This window comes from Onychostruthus taczanowskii, unplaced genomic scaffold (assembly GCF_017590055.1).
Source record: "Onychostruthus taczanowskii isolate IOZ18803 unplaced genomic scaffold, ASM1759005v1 scaffold26, whole genome shotgun sequence".
NCBI lineage: Eukaryota > Metazoa > Chordata > Aves > Passeriformes > Passeridae > Onychostruthus > Onychostruthus taczanowskii.
In genome coordinates, this window is record NW_024499906.1 from 3,836,562 (window position 1) to 3,855,063 (window position 18,502).

Genomic DNA, 18,502 nt, shown 5'->3' on the forward strand with positions numbered 1-18,502 from the left:
CTTCACACACGTGTGGAAAAGAAGTGTGGCCTCAATTTTTATTTTCTGACTCAGAAGTGGCTGGGATTTTAGCTGTTTTGTTTGGCTGCTGCCACAGGCACAAAGGCAGCTGTGACAGGGGAGGGGTTGCTCAAACTCCCAATGTGAGCTCTCGTTTTATGATTTACTCCAGCTTCTCCCTTCCTTTGCCATATGCAAGAGAGTTCAAAGTACAGATCCACCCGGCTGGCACACCGAAGCCCAAGGGATATGGGGAGGGAGTGATTCCATTTACTGTCTGTTACACAACAGTCTGCTGCTGGAGACACGTTACTGCTGCTGGAGATTTCTGCCACTTCTCCAGCTGACATAAACTAAACTGACAGATCATTTTCCATGTGTAATAGCTGCATCTGTGGCATGAAGTTTTGTTGGTGAAGCTGTAACCTTATGGTGCAATTTTTTTTCCTCCCCCCACATTTCCAGTAAACACCAAAGCAACTTCCCTGTATCTAAAAACACTAATGTCAGTCAAGCATTATCACTTCAGATTTTCTAGAATTATGAAATACTTGTAGTACAGGAAAACATCCCTATTTTATAGTTTGATTTAAAAAAATAGCTTCCCTCTCCAGTGCTTCCGTCAATCTAACATAGCCCTCAGGATGAGGACTGTTACCAGATATGCTTCCACAAAGCTCATCCACATTCCTGAAAATATTGCTGGCACTCCCCAGCTGCAGGGAGCGCTGCCAGATAAACAACCACCGGTGTGGGTATGACCAGCCTTCCTGTAAATGGGGTGAGGCACTGGGTTTGCAGGTGGAAGCCTGGCTGCAAAGAGTCAGAGGGAAGAAACACTGAGCTAACACGGCAGCTGTGGCAGAGAATTGCTTGTTCAATAGTTTGTAGAGTTTCTTCTGTCAAGCAGCAAGACCATACTCTCTCTGCCACTCTTCTGCTCCTACTAGTTTTTCTAGTATTAGTGTTTAACGTTACATTTAACCTTACCAACCAGTCAATAAAACTTCAACTTCAAAAGTCATATTCCCTTTCATTTTATACTGACAGAATCATAATACCAGGCAAAATGTTTATTATTAACTTACCCTCTGCTTAAACATTGCAACATGCAAGTTTTTGAAGGCCTAATAGTTTGGGTTGTCAGTTGTATCATACAAGCTACAACAACCTTTCTGAATTACACTCAGAATTTTGTGTTGTTTGTTTGTAACGTACACAAACAAACAACACAAAGTGTTGTTGGGAAGTGATGGAAAAGGAGAAGTTTAAGTCCAGTTCCTGCATTTAGCTCAACCTTCAGTTCAGCTACAAAAATATACATTACTGCTGTTTCAAAGGATACCGACAGCACACTGCGCTCAAGTCTGTTCAGAAGTGATTTGTGAATTGCTCATGTTCCACCACAGACCCACACTGACTAAGCACATTGTCCTGTTTCTCACTGTATTTTACTTAATTATTATGATTGTCAAAACATTATAATAATAAAAAACATTTTGGAGTAAATACAGAAAAATGTTTTTCTATTTGATTTATTTTCATAATAAACCAATTAAAAATACAAAAGAAGGACCCAAGGTTCAATGGGCTCCATCATTTAAAAATTTGTCTTTAAATACAAAGTCACTCAGTAATATGAATACATATAACATTAGACCTCTAAACATAACAATCTTATTGATCTTATTTGCATCTATCAAAAATTTGTATGGAAAAAAATTAGCTGAAAAAACTTCCCTGCAACATTGAATATACAGTATTTACAATCAAAAACAAGAACTCTTAGCAGTATTAATCTCCAAAAACCTGCATAAATTGTATATATTTAATTTTCCTCCCCCCTTACAAAATAATCTGAAGTAGAAAGCAAGATTGTTAAGCTTCATAGTTGCAAAATGGCATGAAATATTTGCACCTGTAGTGATGCCGTTAGCTTCTGTAATTAAATATATCTGATGTTTTCATATAAAATATAGACATGGCATTGTCCATTTCTGGAATATATGTTTTGAGTACTCTCAATAGGAGTGTATATTCAATTTTGCACACACAAGAACTTGTGCTGCAAAAAATGCAAGAGGATACTTGGTTATTAAAGTCTAAAACCGATGTCATTCACTGATGTGAAACAGATACTCGATCTTAAAAATTCAAACACATGGAATGAAACTGTCTTACTAAAACTATCTGCTGCTTCCAAAGGTGATACACATACAGATTAAACAGAAAAGGTTACAATAACATTACTGCAATGTAAATCAGCAACAGACTGACAACAAAATAAGAGAAGTTTGAAACTTTGGCCAACAACCTCAGGAGAAAGTCTTCATAGCATAAAAAGCATGTTCCTTCATGCCTGTACTTTGAAAAATGAGTAATATATAATTTTATTTATATGATAACATTTAGCAATTAACAGAAAATCAAAACCATCCTAAAGCATGAATTCTAAGAATTAACTGCAGAAATTTAGTAGCTTTGCAACATCATGCTTCAGAATCAAATAATATATACATAACTGAAAAGGTCCCATCACATTTATGAAAATAATCATCCACAGGGTCTTTTTTTCTTTTTTAATTATTTAATTATCAATACAAATTGGGTTCCAATGGCTCATTTTCTTGCTTCACTTGCACATCAGATGGGAAATTATTTGAACTGGACACTACCATCACAAATGGTTGCTGCTGGAATCTCTGCTCCGACTGCTCAGCGTCTTCTACTTTGTCACTCTCCTCCTTTTCCTCTTCTTGTAGGCCAACCTGCTTCGTGTCCGGTGCTTTGATGACCGAAGTGATCACCGTGCCTGATGGCTGAGACACCACCTGTGAGCTGCTGGGCGAGAACGTCACCACGGGGGTGGTGGCACTGAAGGATGGAGATGAAGCCATGTTGACTGTTCCATTGCAAATTGTCTGCACGCTGCTGGTGAGCACCTGCTGAACTTGTGCTGGGCTCAGCACAATCGAGGAAGGAGGCGAGACTGGCTTCTGAGACTGTAGCATGATGTTTTCTTTAAGAACCGTCATGGGCTGGGAAGTAGGAATGGCTTGTAAAATGAATTTCTGTGCTGTTGTTACTGAGGCTGGATCTGTGCTGGCTATCACTGTAGTAAGAGGCACTGTCTGGAGTGTTACAGCATGCAGCTGCTGATTTCCAGGAGAAACAACCACTGGAACCTGGGTTGGAGTCTGCAAAGTCCTGCTAAGATTAGAGAAGATTATTGTATCAGAACACTTCTATGCTGAATTTAAAAAAAAAATAATTATAGATATACTACAGAAAAAAAAACATTTGGCATCATAAACCTTACATTTACCCAACATTTCCAAAAGAGGTAGTAGAGCCTCTCCTAAATAAACAAGAACTGGACCTGACCCCTGAATTCAGCAAGATGATTCCCAAAGTAAAGGTACCCCACATGAACCATACTGCCATCACCAAGCTGCGCAGCCTGCCTTTGAGACATTCAGTGGTTCATCAGGAAACCTAGAATCACATCCAAGACCTCTGCCTCAAGCATTGACCAACATCAGAAGCACAACTCACTAGATATTTGACATCTGTTTCAAAAATTACACCAAGTAATTAATAAATCACAAGCCTAAGTCAGGCCTTGCTTGTCCTGACATCCACATATACATTTAGCTGTATTCAAAAGTAACCACGTGGTAGCAGTGTCTGGGCACAACCTTGCCACACTTCCAGGACACAGAGTTCTCTGTCTGCCAGGCTCACACACACCTTCTGGTAAAACAACTGATCAGAATCTGCTTCCAAAACATCATTTTAAGTTAGGAGTGATTCCATTTTTGCAGGCTAACAGACTTGGATACCGTGTGACTGTCAATAGATGTAGAGCTCTGGGGACAGCATTAGAGGATTAAGAGCTGTATTGCTGGAGTACCCAGTTACTGCAGTAGCTACACAGTGGTTACTTAAACATGGCAATACACTCCAGTCACACAAATTAAAACAAAACCAAAACACAGAAAACATAAACGGTTACCAGGAGAGGGAGAGAGGAAGGTGGCAATACACTCCAGTCACACAACTTAAAACAAAACAAAACCAAACCACCAGAAAACATAAACGGTTACCAGGAGAGGGAGAGAGGAAGGGTAACTGCCCTGAGACCCTGACACAGCTTGTTCCATGCCACCGTGCCATGCTGTCTCTGGCAATCTTTCTTTTCTTCTGTTTGTCATGCAGAGTTCTCTCCAATCTTCTCTTCCATGTTTAGTCCTGCCTGCCCTCCTCCCCTTTAAACTCTCCCTTGTGTTTTCTCAAAAATAATAAAAAAAAAAAAACTATCTCCACCTCCTAGCTTATTTCTACCCCTACTGAAATCACTTTAGATGGAAAGCAAACTGTCAGTGTTCATACTTGCACAGCACTGCCTGCTGTTCTTTCTAAAGACTGGACTCAGATATACTGTAAGGGCTGCCTGCCATACATCAACCATGGAATGTCCTTCGTTCTACACTCCTTCTACCCATATAGAATTTATTTTTCACAGTTCTGTGTAAGTCTACATTTCAACATTTAGCCACTGACCAGACCAATCTAATTCAGCATATTCAAAACTTCCATTGAAAACCATACTCTGGCTACCACAGTTGCAACAAAAAGCTTACCAAAGCAGGACTTAGGTGGTGCTGAAGCTACGGGACAATGTGGATGCAGATGCTGCTGCTGGTCATGGTCCAGCTGCACAGGGAGCTGCATTCCCCTTTCTTAGTGCAGCAGCAGAGACAAGTACAGGAATATATGTAGAAGGTTCCTCATGTCCCACTCAGCACAGTCCTCCGGGAAAGGCCTCCAGCTGAGCTCCAAAAACAGCTCCAGCAGGAGCAGGCCCAGTAACCCTGCTGGTATCAGGCTCAGAGCACGTGGGTGCTTCCCTGAGCATCCTCCAGCTGCCAGTCCTTCCTGCAGGCAATCTCTTCCCCAGATCACACAGGGCTTGGTAATATGAGAAACAAAATTTCTATCTGTAACTTTCTCTTCCTCCCAAGAAAGACAGGTGCAGCACTCAGCAGTGCTGCTACAGCAAACCAACTCCAAATCCTTGCCAGTGAGGCAGCCACACAGGTCTCATCACAGCAGCCATCATAACCATGACACAAAATTTGATGTGACTGACACTAAAATCAATCTTGAGCTCCTTTTTCACACAATGGAAAAAATCCCAAGGAAGAAGTTCATGGAAATGGGGCTGGTTGAAGGTGAAGCACCGGCTAGAGTGATTGTTTCTTTCTTTCGAACTTCTGGAGAAGTTGGTGCTGGCACAGCAAATGCCAACAACCAAGCCTAAAGCGCAAGGCTCAGAGTGACAGTACCAAGGCTCATACCAAGTCTCCTAAGGGTTGTCAGTGCTATTTTTCCCCCAGCAATTCCCCTGGGGCCTTGACAGAAAAAACACTAATGTCTGTGTCAGAAGTAGCAACAGGATGAGGGCATCCACTAGGTTCTTTAAAAAACAAAAAAAGTAAACTACCAACAGCTAAATAAACTTGCAATAAAATCAAAATGTCAGACAGGTACAGCTCAACCCAGGAAAGTCTACAGAGACCATCAATGCAAGTGGAACAGCTATGAAGGAGAGAAAGCATCAGAATAGATCCCAAGCCAGTTCTTTAATCCGTGAAGAAACTAACCTGAGTCTGAAGGACTAAGAACAACGCAATAGCTGCAATTTTAAAAGCAGGGGCTAAAGCTGCTAGCCTGTGCTGGTATGCCTTCCAAGTATTATTACCTTGAAGCTACTTCCTTGTTCTTAGTTGTTTTGTAAAAATAAAAGCTGCTAGCTGCCAAGTGGCTCTGAAGGATAAGCTCAAAACGTGTGAACTGCATCTAATCAATGCAGGTATCTGCAAAGTACTAGGAGCAGCTGCTCTGAGAGACAAAACCAGACCATTTGTCTCAGCACACTCTAGTATCTTCATATTAATCTGAAGCCATTTTGTTTCTCTTGATAGGCAGTCCCATGCCTGAGGTTTACTCCAGATGCATTGTCTTCTCCATCAGCCAAGATACAAATATATGATACATATGTATATCAACCTGTACATACATGTATATGCATACACACACAGGGTGTGCTTGCTACCTGCATGCAGCAGGTAGCTGTACAAGCACATCATAAATATTTATTTATGCTAATGGTAGCCAAGCAAGACTTTTGCTTTAGTTGTTAAACCTGATTACTAACTAAAAATTTATCTCCCTAAACAATTTGCCTTGAATACAATTGAAAAATATACAGCTTGGTTAATAGTTTTGTCTGTTTTACAAAAAAAAAAGTACACAATAATTAAGGTGATTTATTAACACTGGGCTACACTGTTTTAGGCGCTTTTAAGTCTATATTTTGCTATGTTCCTGCATTTCACTGGCATTTCTAACAGCCTTTCTTCTCTAAGGTACAAATCTTTTGGGTGATTATTTTAAAAGTTGCCACTGAGGTTTCAGAAAGAACAAGAACATTGAGCAACAGCAATGGAAAGGAAATTCTGCCATTCTGAGAAAAGAATGTCAAAAATTCTGAAGTCATTTTAGCTTGGCAGAAAATGATCATCTATTTCTTGGGCCATTTTTTACTGTTAATGGCCTAGAATTGTGCAATATCTTATTAGCTCATCAAGAGATAAATAGTGACAGGCAAGAAAAACAAGTTTATTTATGGTAATTTATGTGAAATTTATGAGATGGAGAAGATACCAAAAATATTGAAGCTGCAAGCCAAGGTAAACCAAGTATTTCACAGCACAGTAATAAAATGAAACAAAGCAATATTAAGACATACATAGAGAGAGGTAAGAGAGGACAGAAGCAGATGACTCTCAATGTGTCCTTTTTACTGAACCACAAAGTCTAACAGTCCTCTTTCCAGAATTTTTCAAAACTGCCCAGTCACCTGAATTAAAACAGAGCTGTGAAACCTCCACCTCTTTCAGCAGTACCAAAGACATGGAAAGAGAGCTCCTATGGGTATCTTCTTATTGTGCAGAAACAAAATTAAACTGATTACATGACACTATAGTAATTTCTGTCAATAAACAGCCACCTTCTTGAATATCTCAGAAATTAAATCAGAAGTGGGCTTAAGAAAAGGTCTTCTTCAGCTGCAGGAAAATCAAAATGTTTGGTAAGAAGCAAAGTCTTTGCTGTGATAGAAGTTGTCCATATTGGAAATGTGTTCTGAGAAACACACCCTGTTGTAAGCTAAATCACAGTTTCTTGTAGAAGCCCACTGAGTCTATTTCTGACCAGCACCTCCCTCAGGAAGGACATTTTTCTCACCAACATGCAACCTGGATTGCAGTCAAGCCTTCACTTACGAGATTACAGAGATGAGCTCTTTGTAACAGTCCCGTTTCCCTTCCTTTGGGGAAGGCAATGGCAGCAGTGAGCCAGATCCAACAATACCTACTAGTCAGTGAGCTGGAGAGCTCTTAAGCCTGCAGCTTGCCTTTGGAGCAGTGACAGAACACTGCTGCCTAACTCCAAACAGAAGAGAAGCACGTGCGCTGATGGTGGCCGATCAAAGGAAGGTCTTCAGAAGCTGCTTCTGATTATTTGCAAGTCTACACCTGGCATCATCCTCTTTTGCCCATGTTCCCCATCAAGTCCCAGGGAGCCCTAGGGAGCCCATTACCAAGACTTACACCTGTGATGGTTTTTATCAGGAGACCTGTAGAAATGGCACAGGAGTGATGGGCTATGACACTAGCAGACATCATGCAGATGGGACTCTTGCTCTCATTCAAGAAAAAGGGACTGAAAGCAGATGGTCAATGCAAAGTCTCAGGACAGTGCCAGACTGGTTCCCTGTGTCTGTGGGGTTATGTGAGCTCGAGCAAAGCCAATAGAGACAGGGTGTGAAGGATGATTACAGAAAATAATGCTGACGTCGTGCAACTTACACAAGACAATGTCTATATAAGGTATGAGATGAAGACATTTCATTTGAAATAGCAGCTGTAATCACATTTTCAGAGTTTATAAACTCCTGCTAGACAATTTTTATTTTTTTTTTCAGCATCAGCATTGCTGCAGTCAGACCACCAAAGCATCACAGTCTGGACACAGAAAGAGATTATGGAACAACAGCAGAAAGCATGTGTTTGCTTGGGTACACATGGCTTTCAAAGGCAATTGACTCTGCTTACTGGGACCAATACACGGTGTTGGTGAATTCTTGGCTTCATCACTGTTCTTACTCAGAATGCTCATGCCCTGAAAAAACATGATTCACGTTCAGCTACTTCCTCTTGAATCTGGATCCTGCCACTGTAATCCATTCTTGTGTCACCTTCAGAAGTAATCTTCTACCTTGAGTGTTGCAAAAAGATCAAGACAAAAACTGTGGCTGATTCATCACGTCGAGGTTCTCCCATTCAGAAGTGAACACAGAGAGCATATCCCATTATCTCTGTGGCCTGTATTAGGTTTCCCCCAGCCACAGAACTGAGTCAGGATTCTGGTCTTCTAATGTGCTCTGTCCAAGCTACCACAATGACAACTTGCAAGTACAGAAGGGAAACAGCAAGCTGAATTTTGACAGAAACAGATTAGAACCTGAAGTGTGCGAAAACATTGCACAGGGTTTGTCAGAAGTCAGCTAATTGCAAGTTTCTTGGCATATAGAGCTGCCAGCTAGAAGGTTCAGCCACGTCTCATACAGCAAATAGCAGAGACAGACATATAAAATAAAATTACTCCCTGTATGATATTCTCTGAACTGTAAGTAATATAATAATCTCTTTTCCCTCCATCTTAAATCACTACTACTCTAGATTAAAGGTAAATGCAAAAACATCTGTCTTTATTTGCAGTCCTCATCATTTAAGGGAGAAATTTACTTGTCCAAACACAGACACCTTTCAGGCCTGTAGGATACCCTAGGTAAGGTAAGTCACTAGCCCAACAGGAGAGGTGCACTTTCTGCAGCAACAGAAAGGATGCCCTTTATTGCTCAAAATGAGCCAATGTATCCAGAGCTGAATCCCAGGCCAGTGCCTCCTAATTCCAAGGCCAAACACAATTACTCAAATAATCCAAGTATTCTGGTTAACCTGTGTCCATTATTCTGGTTTAAACAGAATAGTTTTACAAACATGAAATTCAAAGAAACCTTTTTTTCCTCATAAAAGCTGGCTCACTGGAAAAAGTAAGCAATGAAATGATCATCCAGAGAGGCATTTTTGGTTTTGTCTTTTCACTGGAAACATGTGGTGCCAAACTCAGTTCTCAGTTGCACGACTGGAGTCTGCAGTTACTGTGCCTGCATACATCGAGCCAGAACAGTTAGACCTGCAGAACAGCAGTGTGTTTACAATTCCAAATATTCCCACTGGGGATACTACATGTTTTCCTCAGTCAGCAAAACCCAGTTTGCTTGACCTGACCCTGCTCCTGCCCTGTTTCCCAAGCCTCAGTTAGCACATCACAGTCTTTCTTTTTAAGCACTGGGGCTGAAGAAGAGACTTTTATCCTTTGTAACTAACACTTCTCCTTGTCTCCCTTTCATAGAGCAGCACCAAAACTTCTCCAAAAAGCACATCAAAAGCCATCCAAAAGCCAAGACCTTTCCACTTCAGAGTAAGATACAAGCTTTGTGCAGCTATAAATTTAATCACTGCCTGTCTCGTGAAGAGCCAACCGTAGATTTACATCAACATGCCCATTCCTTTGAGAATTGCCAAGAGGCCTTGGGTAACTTGAGCCTTGGGCTGCTGCACTCTCCCAGTGATGCTTTGGGAGTGGTCTGTACCAGGCAGTGCTGCCTAGTGCAGGTCAGCACCAGAACTTCACAACAATCTTCAAATATGATTCTTTTACCAAGAACCTTAGCAGAGAAGATGCACGTTCAAACATTCTCTAAAGGCTATGGTTAAGTGTTAAGAAACCAATTGTTTTGACCTCCAAGATGCTCAATATTTTCTCTATTATTTTTTTCTTCTCACAACAGAAGAGAAGCAAATTGCTGCAGAGGAAGGAAAGAAAACATTTATTTTCATGAAGAAGAAGGGGTGAACATTTACCTGAGTAAAACTTTAGAAACTAAATTGCAAAAGACAAATTATATGGGTTCAAGATGTTCACACTTCAAGACAGAGCCCAACCATTAACTGGCATGCATAAGAAAACCTTTTGAAGATCATTACCAGATCCTGGTATGATTGCTGTTTTGCCCAGACGATCTTGATTATTTACATGTCCCAGCCTTTGAACAGCAACTGGCAACCAAAGCTTCTATTTGTCCTCATGCTTCCCACACTATAAAGTGGCTCCAACCACAAGCCCACAGAGTGTGTGCATACATCAGAAGGTTTGTGAATTCTTAGTCTACAGTGGTAGTCATACCTGTACATTTTCAAATCATGCAGACCAATCATTTCAACCCTTACAGAAGCCCTGCTGCAGCAATTCAGATTGTGTACATTAATCTGCCTAAGATTTACAGCTGTCTGAACAAACTGTTTCAGCCTTATTATAAAATAAGACCTAAAACATATGCTCTGAAAAATATTCAGTATGTCATTCTACCTCATCTAACTATTTGAAGCTTACCTTTTGAAGCTGAGCAGAAATATATCTGTCATAAATTGTATTTTGAGAGCCTGAAATGGGCAGTATCTATTGCACAGGACTCATCAGCACCTATTTTGCAGCTTGTCCCATCTTGGTTAAAAGCACACCCAAAAAGTCTGGATTGTAGTTTTTATTTTCACTCTAACTGCTCAGACCCTTTAGTATAAACTTTCTTAATCAGCAGTACTTCTATACCATTCTGGAAAGGTTTGATGCTTCTGTTTGAACTCCTTCACTTGGCCATCTCAGCTAAGTACAGTTAGAGACTTCATGGAATAATGTTCTGGTTAAAAACAATGGATGTTAACGAACATAATACAGAATTCTAAGGACTTAAGGCTTCTGTTTCATCTGAGCTTCACACATGTATAATCTCTACTGTTTTTTCCCTTAGTTTATTACCCAAGCTCTGACTGGGAAATACTGTAATACAGTAACTGGATGTCATAATGTCACTGAATAGTTTTCCAAACATTTGGTTGGACTTCTTGCCTGCCTTAAGTCTTAGAGATACTTCTATTTGTTGTTACCATTCCTTATAACATCTATACTACTAATAATGTTTGTGATCGATAATCGAGTGTAGGTCTATCCTAGAGCTATTTAACTCTGCAAATTGCTGAACTTTCCCCCTCTTCATGTTTAGCATTATTGTTTTGCTGACTTATATGGTTCAGTATAGCCTCAATTTTGTCTGTACTGCTTTCCTTTTACTATGTTGCCCTTGTCCATTTTTACAAGTAAATCCTGCTACCAAGGGGTAAGTGCAAAAGAGTCATGATGCTTAAGTGCTATGTAGTGTCAGCCAGCTGACTCATAAATGAAGCATGGAAGCATGACTGGCTCCCAGATGTCTGCAGATGCACAGTTCCCAAAGGATTAGTCTGTTAATTGTTTCCTACAATTGGAAGAACTTGTTCTTGTAACAGCAGCAAAATGCAAGAGCAGGTAATATGGAGCTTTTCCTTGTAACGGTGGACAATACAAAAGATGCAAAAGATGATAAAAAATTCTTACAAAGAAAAATTAAGAAGCAAGAAGGAAAATAATTGTGAAGACCCACCATGTATAATTCAAAACCAAGGACACTATTGTAAAAACAGGCATGAAAACACAGCTTCTGCTGTGGGACAGAACTGACAATGTCAGTTTTAAAGGGAAGTTGTATATTTTTCCTTTCTAAATGATATGCATCAGGCCTAACACCATGGAAAAGATGAGCTTCCCTCCACCAAAGGTAGTACAGTTATGTGTGTACCTGTCATGATGTAGTAACTCTAAATTCCTAGGATAAGCCACAAAGACATCATGTCACTTCAACTAAACTGGAAGACAAGCATTTCTTGGAAGTAAAACAAAAAATCAAGTCTATCTAGCCATCATCCACTGAATTTACTATTATTCAAATATTTATTTTCTGTACATTTTCTTACCTTATATTCTGAACTGAGGAATTTAATGATTCATCTGGAACATTACTTGTTACAGCTGCTTGTCCTTCTGTGAGGGGCTGCAATGGCTGCATTACATGAACTGTCCGAAAAAGCTGAGTGGGCTGTACTGGCTGTGGAGACTGCATTGTCCTCAAAGCTTCTGAAGTCAAGCCAGGTGTCTGCTGCTGTACAACTTCTACTTGCTCCTTCAGCTTAGCAGGCTTCGAGTTTCCTGTTTTTACCACTGAGGCTGATCCTCCCTTTGTTCCTGCATTCGCAGACGCTCTAGTTCTGCTCGATTGGTTTCTGTTGGCCACAGCAGGTGAGAGCAGAGTTGAATCTGATGATTCAGTGCTAGGGCTGGCATCTTCATCATCAATATAGATGAGATCTTTTGGCATGTCTTTAAATTGATACACCAGGCGCTGACCTTCTACTTTAGCAAGGATTCCCCTTTGGTAATAGTATCTGTTTAAAGTGCACATACATCAAATTACACAGGTTTTCTGCCAAAAACAAAACAAAGCAACAAAACTCCCAGAAAATAAACACAGCACCAGCAAGTCAAAAATTTTTATGTGTCTAGTTTCTTCATTATAAAAAGTGACCAATTTAATAGCGTACTTTTTTCCTCAAACAACTATTTTTTTTAACTGGTATTTTATGCCACCTTTTAACTTCCAACTTAGATAACTCTGAGGACAAAGAAAAGAACTCAATGACTTGGCAGATCTGCTATCAACTCACACTTTGTAAAAAAACTTTCAATTCTCCTTTTGACTCCTACGGTTCTTTCAGTAGTCTGAATTTGTGTTTATTCACTAGTGAGCACAGGCAGACATTTTAGCTACAACAAAGTGAAAGGAACAGGGCAGGAGAGCCCTATTTCTGCTATGTTTACAAATTAGTAGGACAACTTGAAATTATGCACACCAAGGTGAGGGGAAATGAAAAAAAAATGCATATGGCTCAGTTGGACAATTATCAGTCAGCTGATAAAACTGAAGCTCGATGATTGTCTACTTATTTTGCACAGTTTTTTATGTATGAGAATACTCCCACCCTGACAGGCAGTGGCACACAATTCTCTGTTTTAGAAATGTCTGTACACACAAGTTCAGAGAAGTAACACCAGAACTGAATTCTAAAGCTGTATTTTCCATTGGAGATGGAAACGTGGGCAACAAGTAGAATAACTTGATGAATAAACATGAATATTGGAGAGGTTTTTCTGAAAATAGATTGAAATTTTATGTAAAAGGTTTGCCCGACTTGAAATCTTCAGTCTCTTACTCATCTGTGTCTGCCTGTGAAGATGCAGTTTTGCAGCAGTACTGAAAAAAGTGTAAGCTGAAACTGAAGGTGACTGACTTGGAATTGAGGTTAGTGAGGGTTAATTGTAGTTAGCTAATTTATTTTGCTGAAATAACATTTTCATTTCCCAAACTAATAGAATACTAGATTTTTGTGTTATTCAAATTAGATGAGGCATATAATGCATACAAACACTAAAGCAACAAAAACAATCTACTATTAAAAATGCACATACCTGAGAGCTCTACCCATTGTTTCATAATTCATGTCAGGTTTGTTTTTGTGTTTTCCCCACAACCTGGACACAGCTTTGGAATCTACCAGTTTGAAAATGCCCTTCTCTCTTTGAGTCCATTTGATATACTTAGGACATGTTGCTTTGTCCTGGAGCAGTGCTAGTAAGAACTCCCAGAGATAAATTGTATTTCCTAGAATAAAAGAATTTCAGAAACAAAACAAAACAAACAAAAAACCAAAACAAACAAACAAACAAAAAAAAAAAAAAGAAAAATTATTTGGCCATATTTTATTAGTGATGCAAATAATCTTAAGAAGCTGGTATCTTTACAAAATACATTATAATAGATCATCAAGACTAGGAAATAGTGATGGAAGGACATGGGAAGGGAAGTTATTATAATCTTGTGAGTTATCATAATCTAGGTGTCCAAATACCCCAGCCACTCTGTAACCTACAGCCAGTGTTGGACCACCAACATTAGACAGCATTAATCACCCATGTGCCCATTTCCCTCCTGCCTAATCCAGTTACAGAAGCAGTCACTATTGCTTTACCTTGAAAAGGAACATGTTCAGTTCTACCCCCTAAAAATGCTGGAAATTAAGCTGTTGCTTAGATGCTTTGCGGAATCGAGGTGAGTGTTATAATCCTTTAAAAGGCTAAACAAAATCCTTGCCTTTAACAATGAGATTTATGCAGGGCAATCGGTGATATATGCTGAGGCAGGCAAACCTTCAACAACAAAGTACAGAAAAAGATAATTTTTTTTTAATACAGTGAGTGCTTGTGCTTGCTGGTAGACAACATTCAAATTTCATTTTACAAACAAGTGGGGACAAACACTTTTATACGAAAATCCACCACATCTGTTCGGTATTTACCACATATAGAGTATTAAAATCACAGATGGTGAATACTTAAAACTAGCAAAAAATTTGCATTTTTTTTCCCAAAACCACATTTAAGGAGTCTAAACTCATGCAACTAATGAGACCCTTTTTTCCTGCCTTTTTTTTAAGGCTTTTGGTGTTTGATGCTCTTTTGGGAATCTGAAGCTGCACATAAGCTTCTTAGTTGTTAGTCTGAGAAAGCAAGAAAAAACTTCTTGTATCACCTCCCACAAGTAGCTGTGCAAAACCAGCAAGGATAGCATGTGCTGAAGTTTCACAAAAAATGATGCCCAGCAGATCAGAAGGTGACAGGATCTCTTTTCATAGCTTCAATTTAGCCCAGCAGATTTTTTCAACTTTATGACCATTAGTCTGAACCTTATTCCAATAAGAGATCTCTTAAAAATTGAAATTCCTATGATACTATATTATAAACTATATTTAGCAAATATTCATCAAAGTCATCAGCACTGCCTATACAAAAATGTTAGCAGCTCCTTCAGCAGGTGGAAGCTTGAAAAATGAGCATTCCTAGAGAAAAAACACTGCCTTTGCAACAAATGTCTCCCAGCTTACATAAACCAGCCTCCCAGCCCTCAGATACCCCAAAACCAGACTGCTTAGGCAAGACACAACGTCAGGCAGGAGTGAGAGCATTCCCAGCCATTTACCACCTAATCCAGGGTGGTTTTGTTGTAGTCCAGACTAAAAATGCTCAACTGCATCAAGGCAACCTGAAAATTTGTAATTGCTTAGCCACTAAAAATCACTGTGAAAACAACTGGCTGCAAAAAACAGGTTTGCTTCACTTACAGGCAGAATATTTAACCTCCTCTGAGTCGCAGCAGAAAAAGAAATATGTGGAAAATTCAGTTTTCTCTATGCATCATATCATGTAATTGTATGGAGAGCTTGTAAATTTTAGCATGAAAATTCTCCCTAGGTAACAGACAGGCAGCTCTTGTGATTTTCTGGCTGCTTCCCTGCCACAAATGGCCGTATTACTATGCTTTTTACTTCAACTCTGCATTCCTAAAAATGCAAAACAAGTGGGTTTCATAACAAGTAGTGGTTTGAGGCAACATGGTCCATTTCATTCCCTTCAGAATTAGCAATTGTAACAATGGACAAATGTGAATTATGGAGTATCCTTGCTATCATTGACAGAACTATTAGACTCTTCTGCCTTTTCATTTTGTGGCTAGCTGCTTCCATATCTTCTATAATTTCATCTGAGCACCACTTGGATGTTCCTCTGATACTCCTTTCACTCTTACATAAAAATGAGGTTTTAATTAAAAAAAAATACAACAAGGCATATTTTAAATTGATGTCATTAACATGTAAAATATTTATTGACTGCCAACAGGTTTTTCTTCCTGTTATTGCAGAAAATACCTCTTCTAAAGAAAAAAACCCTGACATACTCATTTGTCAGAGTAGAGATTTTTCTGACCTCAAGAGTGTGTCATTCTTTTGCCACCAGTGTCCAGGACTGGCTAGGCTGCTGTCCTGGCAAGTACTGCATGCATGCAAGCCCATCTGTCACATGCAGCAGGCCCTTGTGACACAGGGGAGGCTCATTTCCAGCTCCCACTGAGGGCAGCACAGCTCGCTGGGGCTGGGAATCAGCCTTCTCTTCAAACACCAGCCCGGGCACGGCTGCAGCGTTGGACCCCACAGCAAAGCAAGCCTTTTGTCACAGCTGTTGACAAAACTCACAGGCACTACTGAACAGCTCAGGCTGAGAAATTATTTATTGTAGGTTATGTGGCATTTATTTTTATTTCTACCTTTTAAACACAGAAGGAATGAAAATATCAAACCCCCAAGTTTTCTGCCCAAGTGTTCAAGCTATGCTATAACTTTTTTCAAAATTCAGGACTTGGTATTTCCTGCTGCCAACTGGCAGGCTTGGTTAGCCTCGTGCAGAATTAGACACATACAGATGGAACACATTTGCAAAGATCATCTGTCAAAATAACCACAGCCTAAGAAGCATTAATATAATGCAAAGCAATCCCCAAGACTTCACTCAAAACACAGCAAACTCTGCAGGGATGTTGAAGAGTTTCCAAGAACCCTTGCAACTGAAGTGACAAATACATTCTTCTCCCAAGGAACTGAGTATTTCACCAAGAAAACTCATGTGCTCATCTTTTCCTTGCCTTGAGATGTTAACCACCCCTGAACACAAGACCTATGTTTGCATCACAAGTGAACTGGTGAATTTTTTCTTTTTCCAGAACACTCAGGAACTATGTTCTCCTAAACATTTTGGGGACAATTATTTGGACTTACCCTTTCCATCTTTGTTTTTCTTTTTCACAGATATATTTGGAGTTGTGGTAGGGGACTCAGAACGAGATGGTTTTGGTTTCTTCCCTGAAATAAATCATCAGTAAGTCAACAGCAGCTTAAGGAAAAAAAAAAATCCAAAACCTAAAAAGGGAAGAGATTTGTTTCTGCAATTCAAAAAAGATTAAATTTCTACTAAGTTGGGAACTTAGTTTTGTGCTGAACTCCTTTTTCCATGGCAGGATGGACCTCCTATGCTCTTACTGTACTTCTAAAAAAAGACTACCCTATGCTCTTTGCTGAAGTCCATGTACATTGGAAATTTCTGTGGCTATTTAGGTACTCTTAAGAGCACTTGAAACAGACAAGATGAGAAAAATAAGCTATTAACTATATGTAAGGGCTTAAACAGGAAAAGCTGGATAAAATACAGAGCACCATCATGTACACTCATTGCCAAAATGGAAGGTCAGGACAAAACAAGCTCGTCTCCTTGTTTAATCTACTGCAAGTACACTGACAGCAGCAAGCTACACTGTCATCTCAAACAAACATGTTTTTCAGTCCTATTGTCTTTTACACCACTTTTACAGTGGCTGCAGGTAAAGGGAAGTCACTCGTTTATGAAAATCAGAAGAAACAGTAACAGGCTCTGAAAAAATACCAGGTTTTAAAGTCATAAGCATGGTGACCCTCTGGTGAGGAAGACTAAAAGGAAGAATTTACTTACAACTGATACAAAAATGAAAAGCACTCATTTGAAAATGTTGAGAAATCAACTACTGACACAAAAGGGAACAAAAAAGCTAAGTCATGCCAAAATATTTTTCAATATAGAACCTTGAATCTATTCTTATTAGTTCTCATTCCCTGCAATGACAGCTTTTACAGGTGATGTAATTAATGAGAAACATTCAGAACTTTCTTATTAAATAATAATTTATCTTACCAGGTTCTGCACTGCCCCATTACCAAACTGATGTTACTTATATTGTTACCTGTAATCTTTTGAGAGGTAGAATAGACTAAGCATACACAAGACTCAGAGAAACATATTTCTAGTTCAGACAGAACACTGCCATAGTTAAAAATCTAAAGGATTTTTTCCTGTATTTATTGCACTTCAAAAGAGTTGATCTAAAGAGGCAAGACCAAAAGGTTTGTGCAATCCCATACACTTTAACTTTCCAGTTTTGGTTTTGTTTTGAGGGGCTGTTTTAGTAAGGAAACAGCTCTGCTGCAGAGCAAGAGTTTTTTACTAGCTCTGGAAAAAAAAACAACAAACCAGCTCAGTGACAGCCTGCAGTATTTCCTTCATCTTCAACTTCCAGTATCTACAGAGAAATCGTAAGAAACTTTGCCTTAAGCACTCACATTTTGACATTAGCAATCTTGCTAAGTCCATCTTTATACTTTTTTTTTTTTTTTTGACAGTGCATGGGGAGGAGAGGCATGGGATAGCTAGTTGAGACAGCTATAGTGAGTAAATGAAACCTCTAATTTTCTTGCTTTCATCCAGACAGGATTCATGACTGAGAATGGGACACAAATGACACCCACTGTTTTGGCCAGTAATGTCCTTGATTTGAAAGAAGATAGGAGGGAGGAAAACATACAACACTGTTTTCTTAACATATCATGATATGAAAGGATAAAGAACTACTGGAGCACATTTTTAGCAACTTTTCTCCACTCACCACAGGAGGTTGCAGAAATGTCTG

General features: G+C 39.4%; 1 protein-coding gene across 3 annotated transcripts in view; it reads right to left on the reverse strand.

The window, feature by feature from the left end:
• Window positions 1-1,528: 1,528 nt before the first annotated feature.
• ELF1 (E74 like ETS transcription factor 1) overlaps window positions 1,529-18,502 on the reverse strand; it is an 87,394-nt gene continuing 70,420 nt past the window's right edge. For 2 of the 3 annotated variants that reach the window (XM_041407215.1, XM_041407216.1), the window contains 4 exons: window positions 16,785-16,868; window positions 13,588-13,780; window positions 12,039-12,506; window positions 1,529-3,210 (listed from right to left, as the gene is read on the reverse strand). In XM_041407215.1, the coding sequence (XP_041263149.1) occupies window positions 2,595-3,210; window positions 12,039-12,506; window positions 13,588-13,780; window positions 16,785-16,868 (1,361 nt within the window). In that variant the 3' untranslated portion in view covers window positions 1,529-2,594. The remainder of the gene's footprint in view (window positions 3,211-12,038; window positions 12,507-13,587; window positions 13,781-16,784; window positions 16,869-18,502) is intronic. The other variant, XM_041407217.1, reaches the window with a different exon arrangement.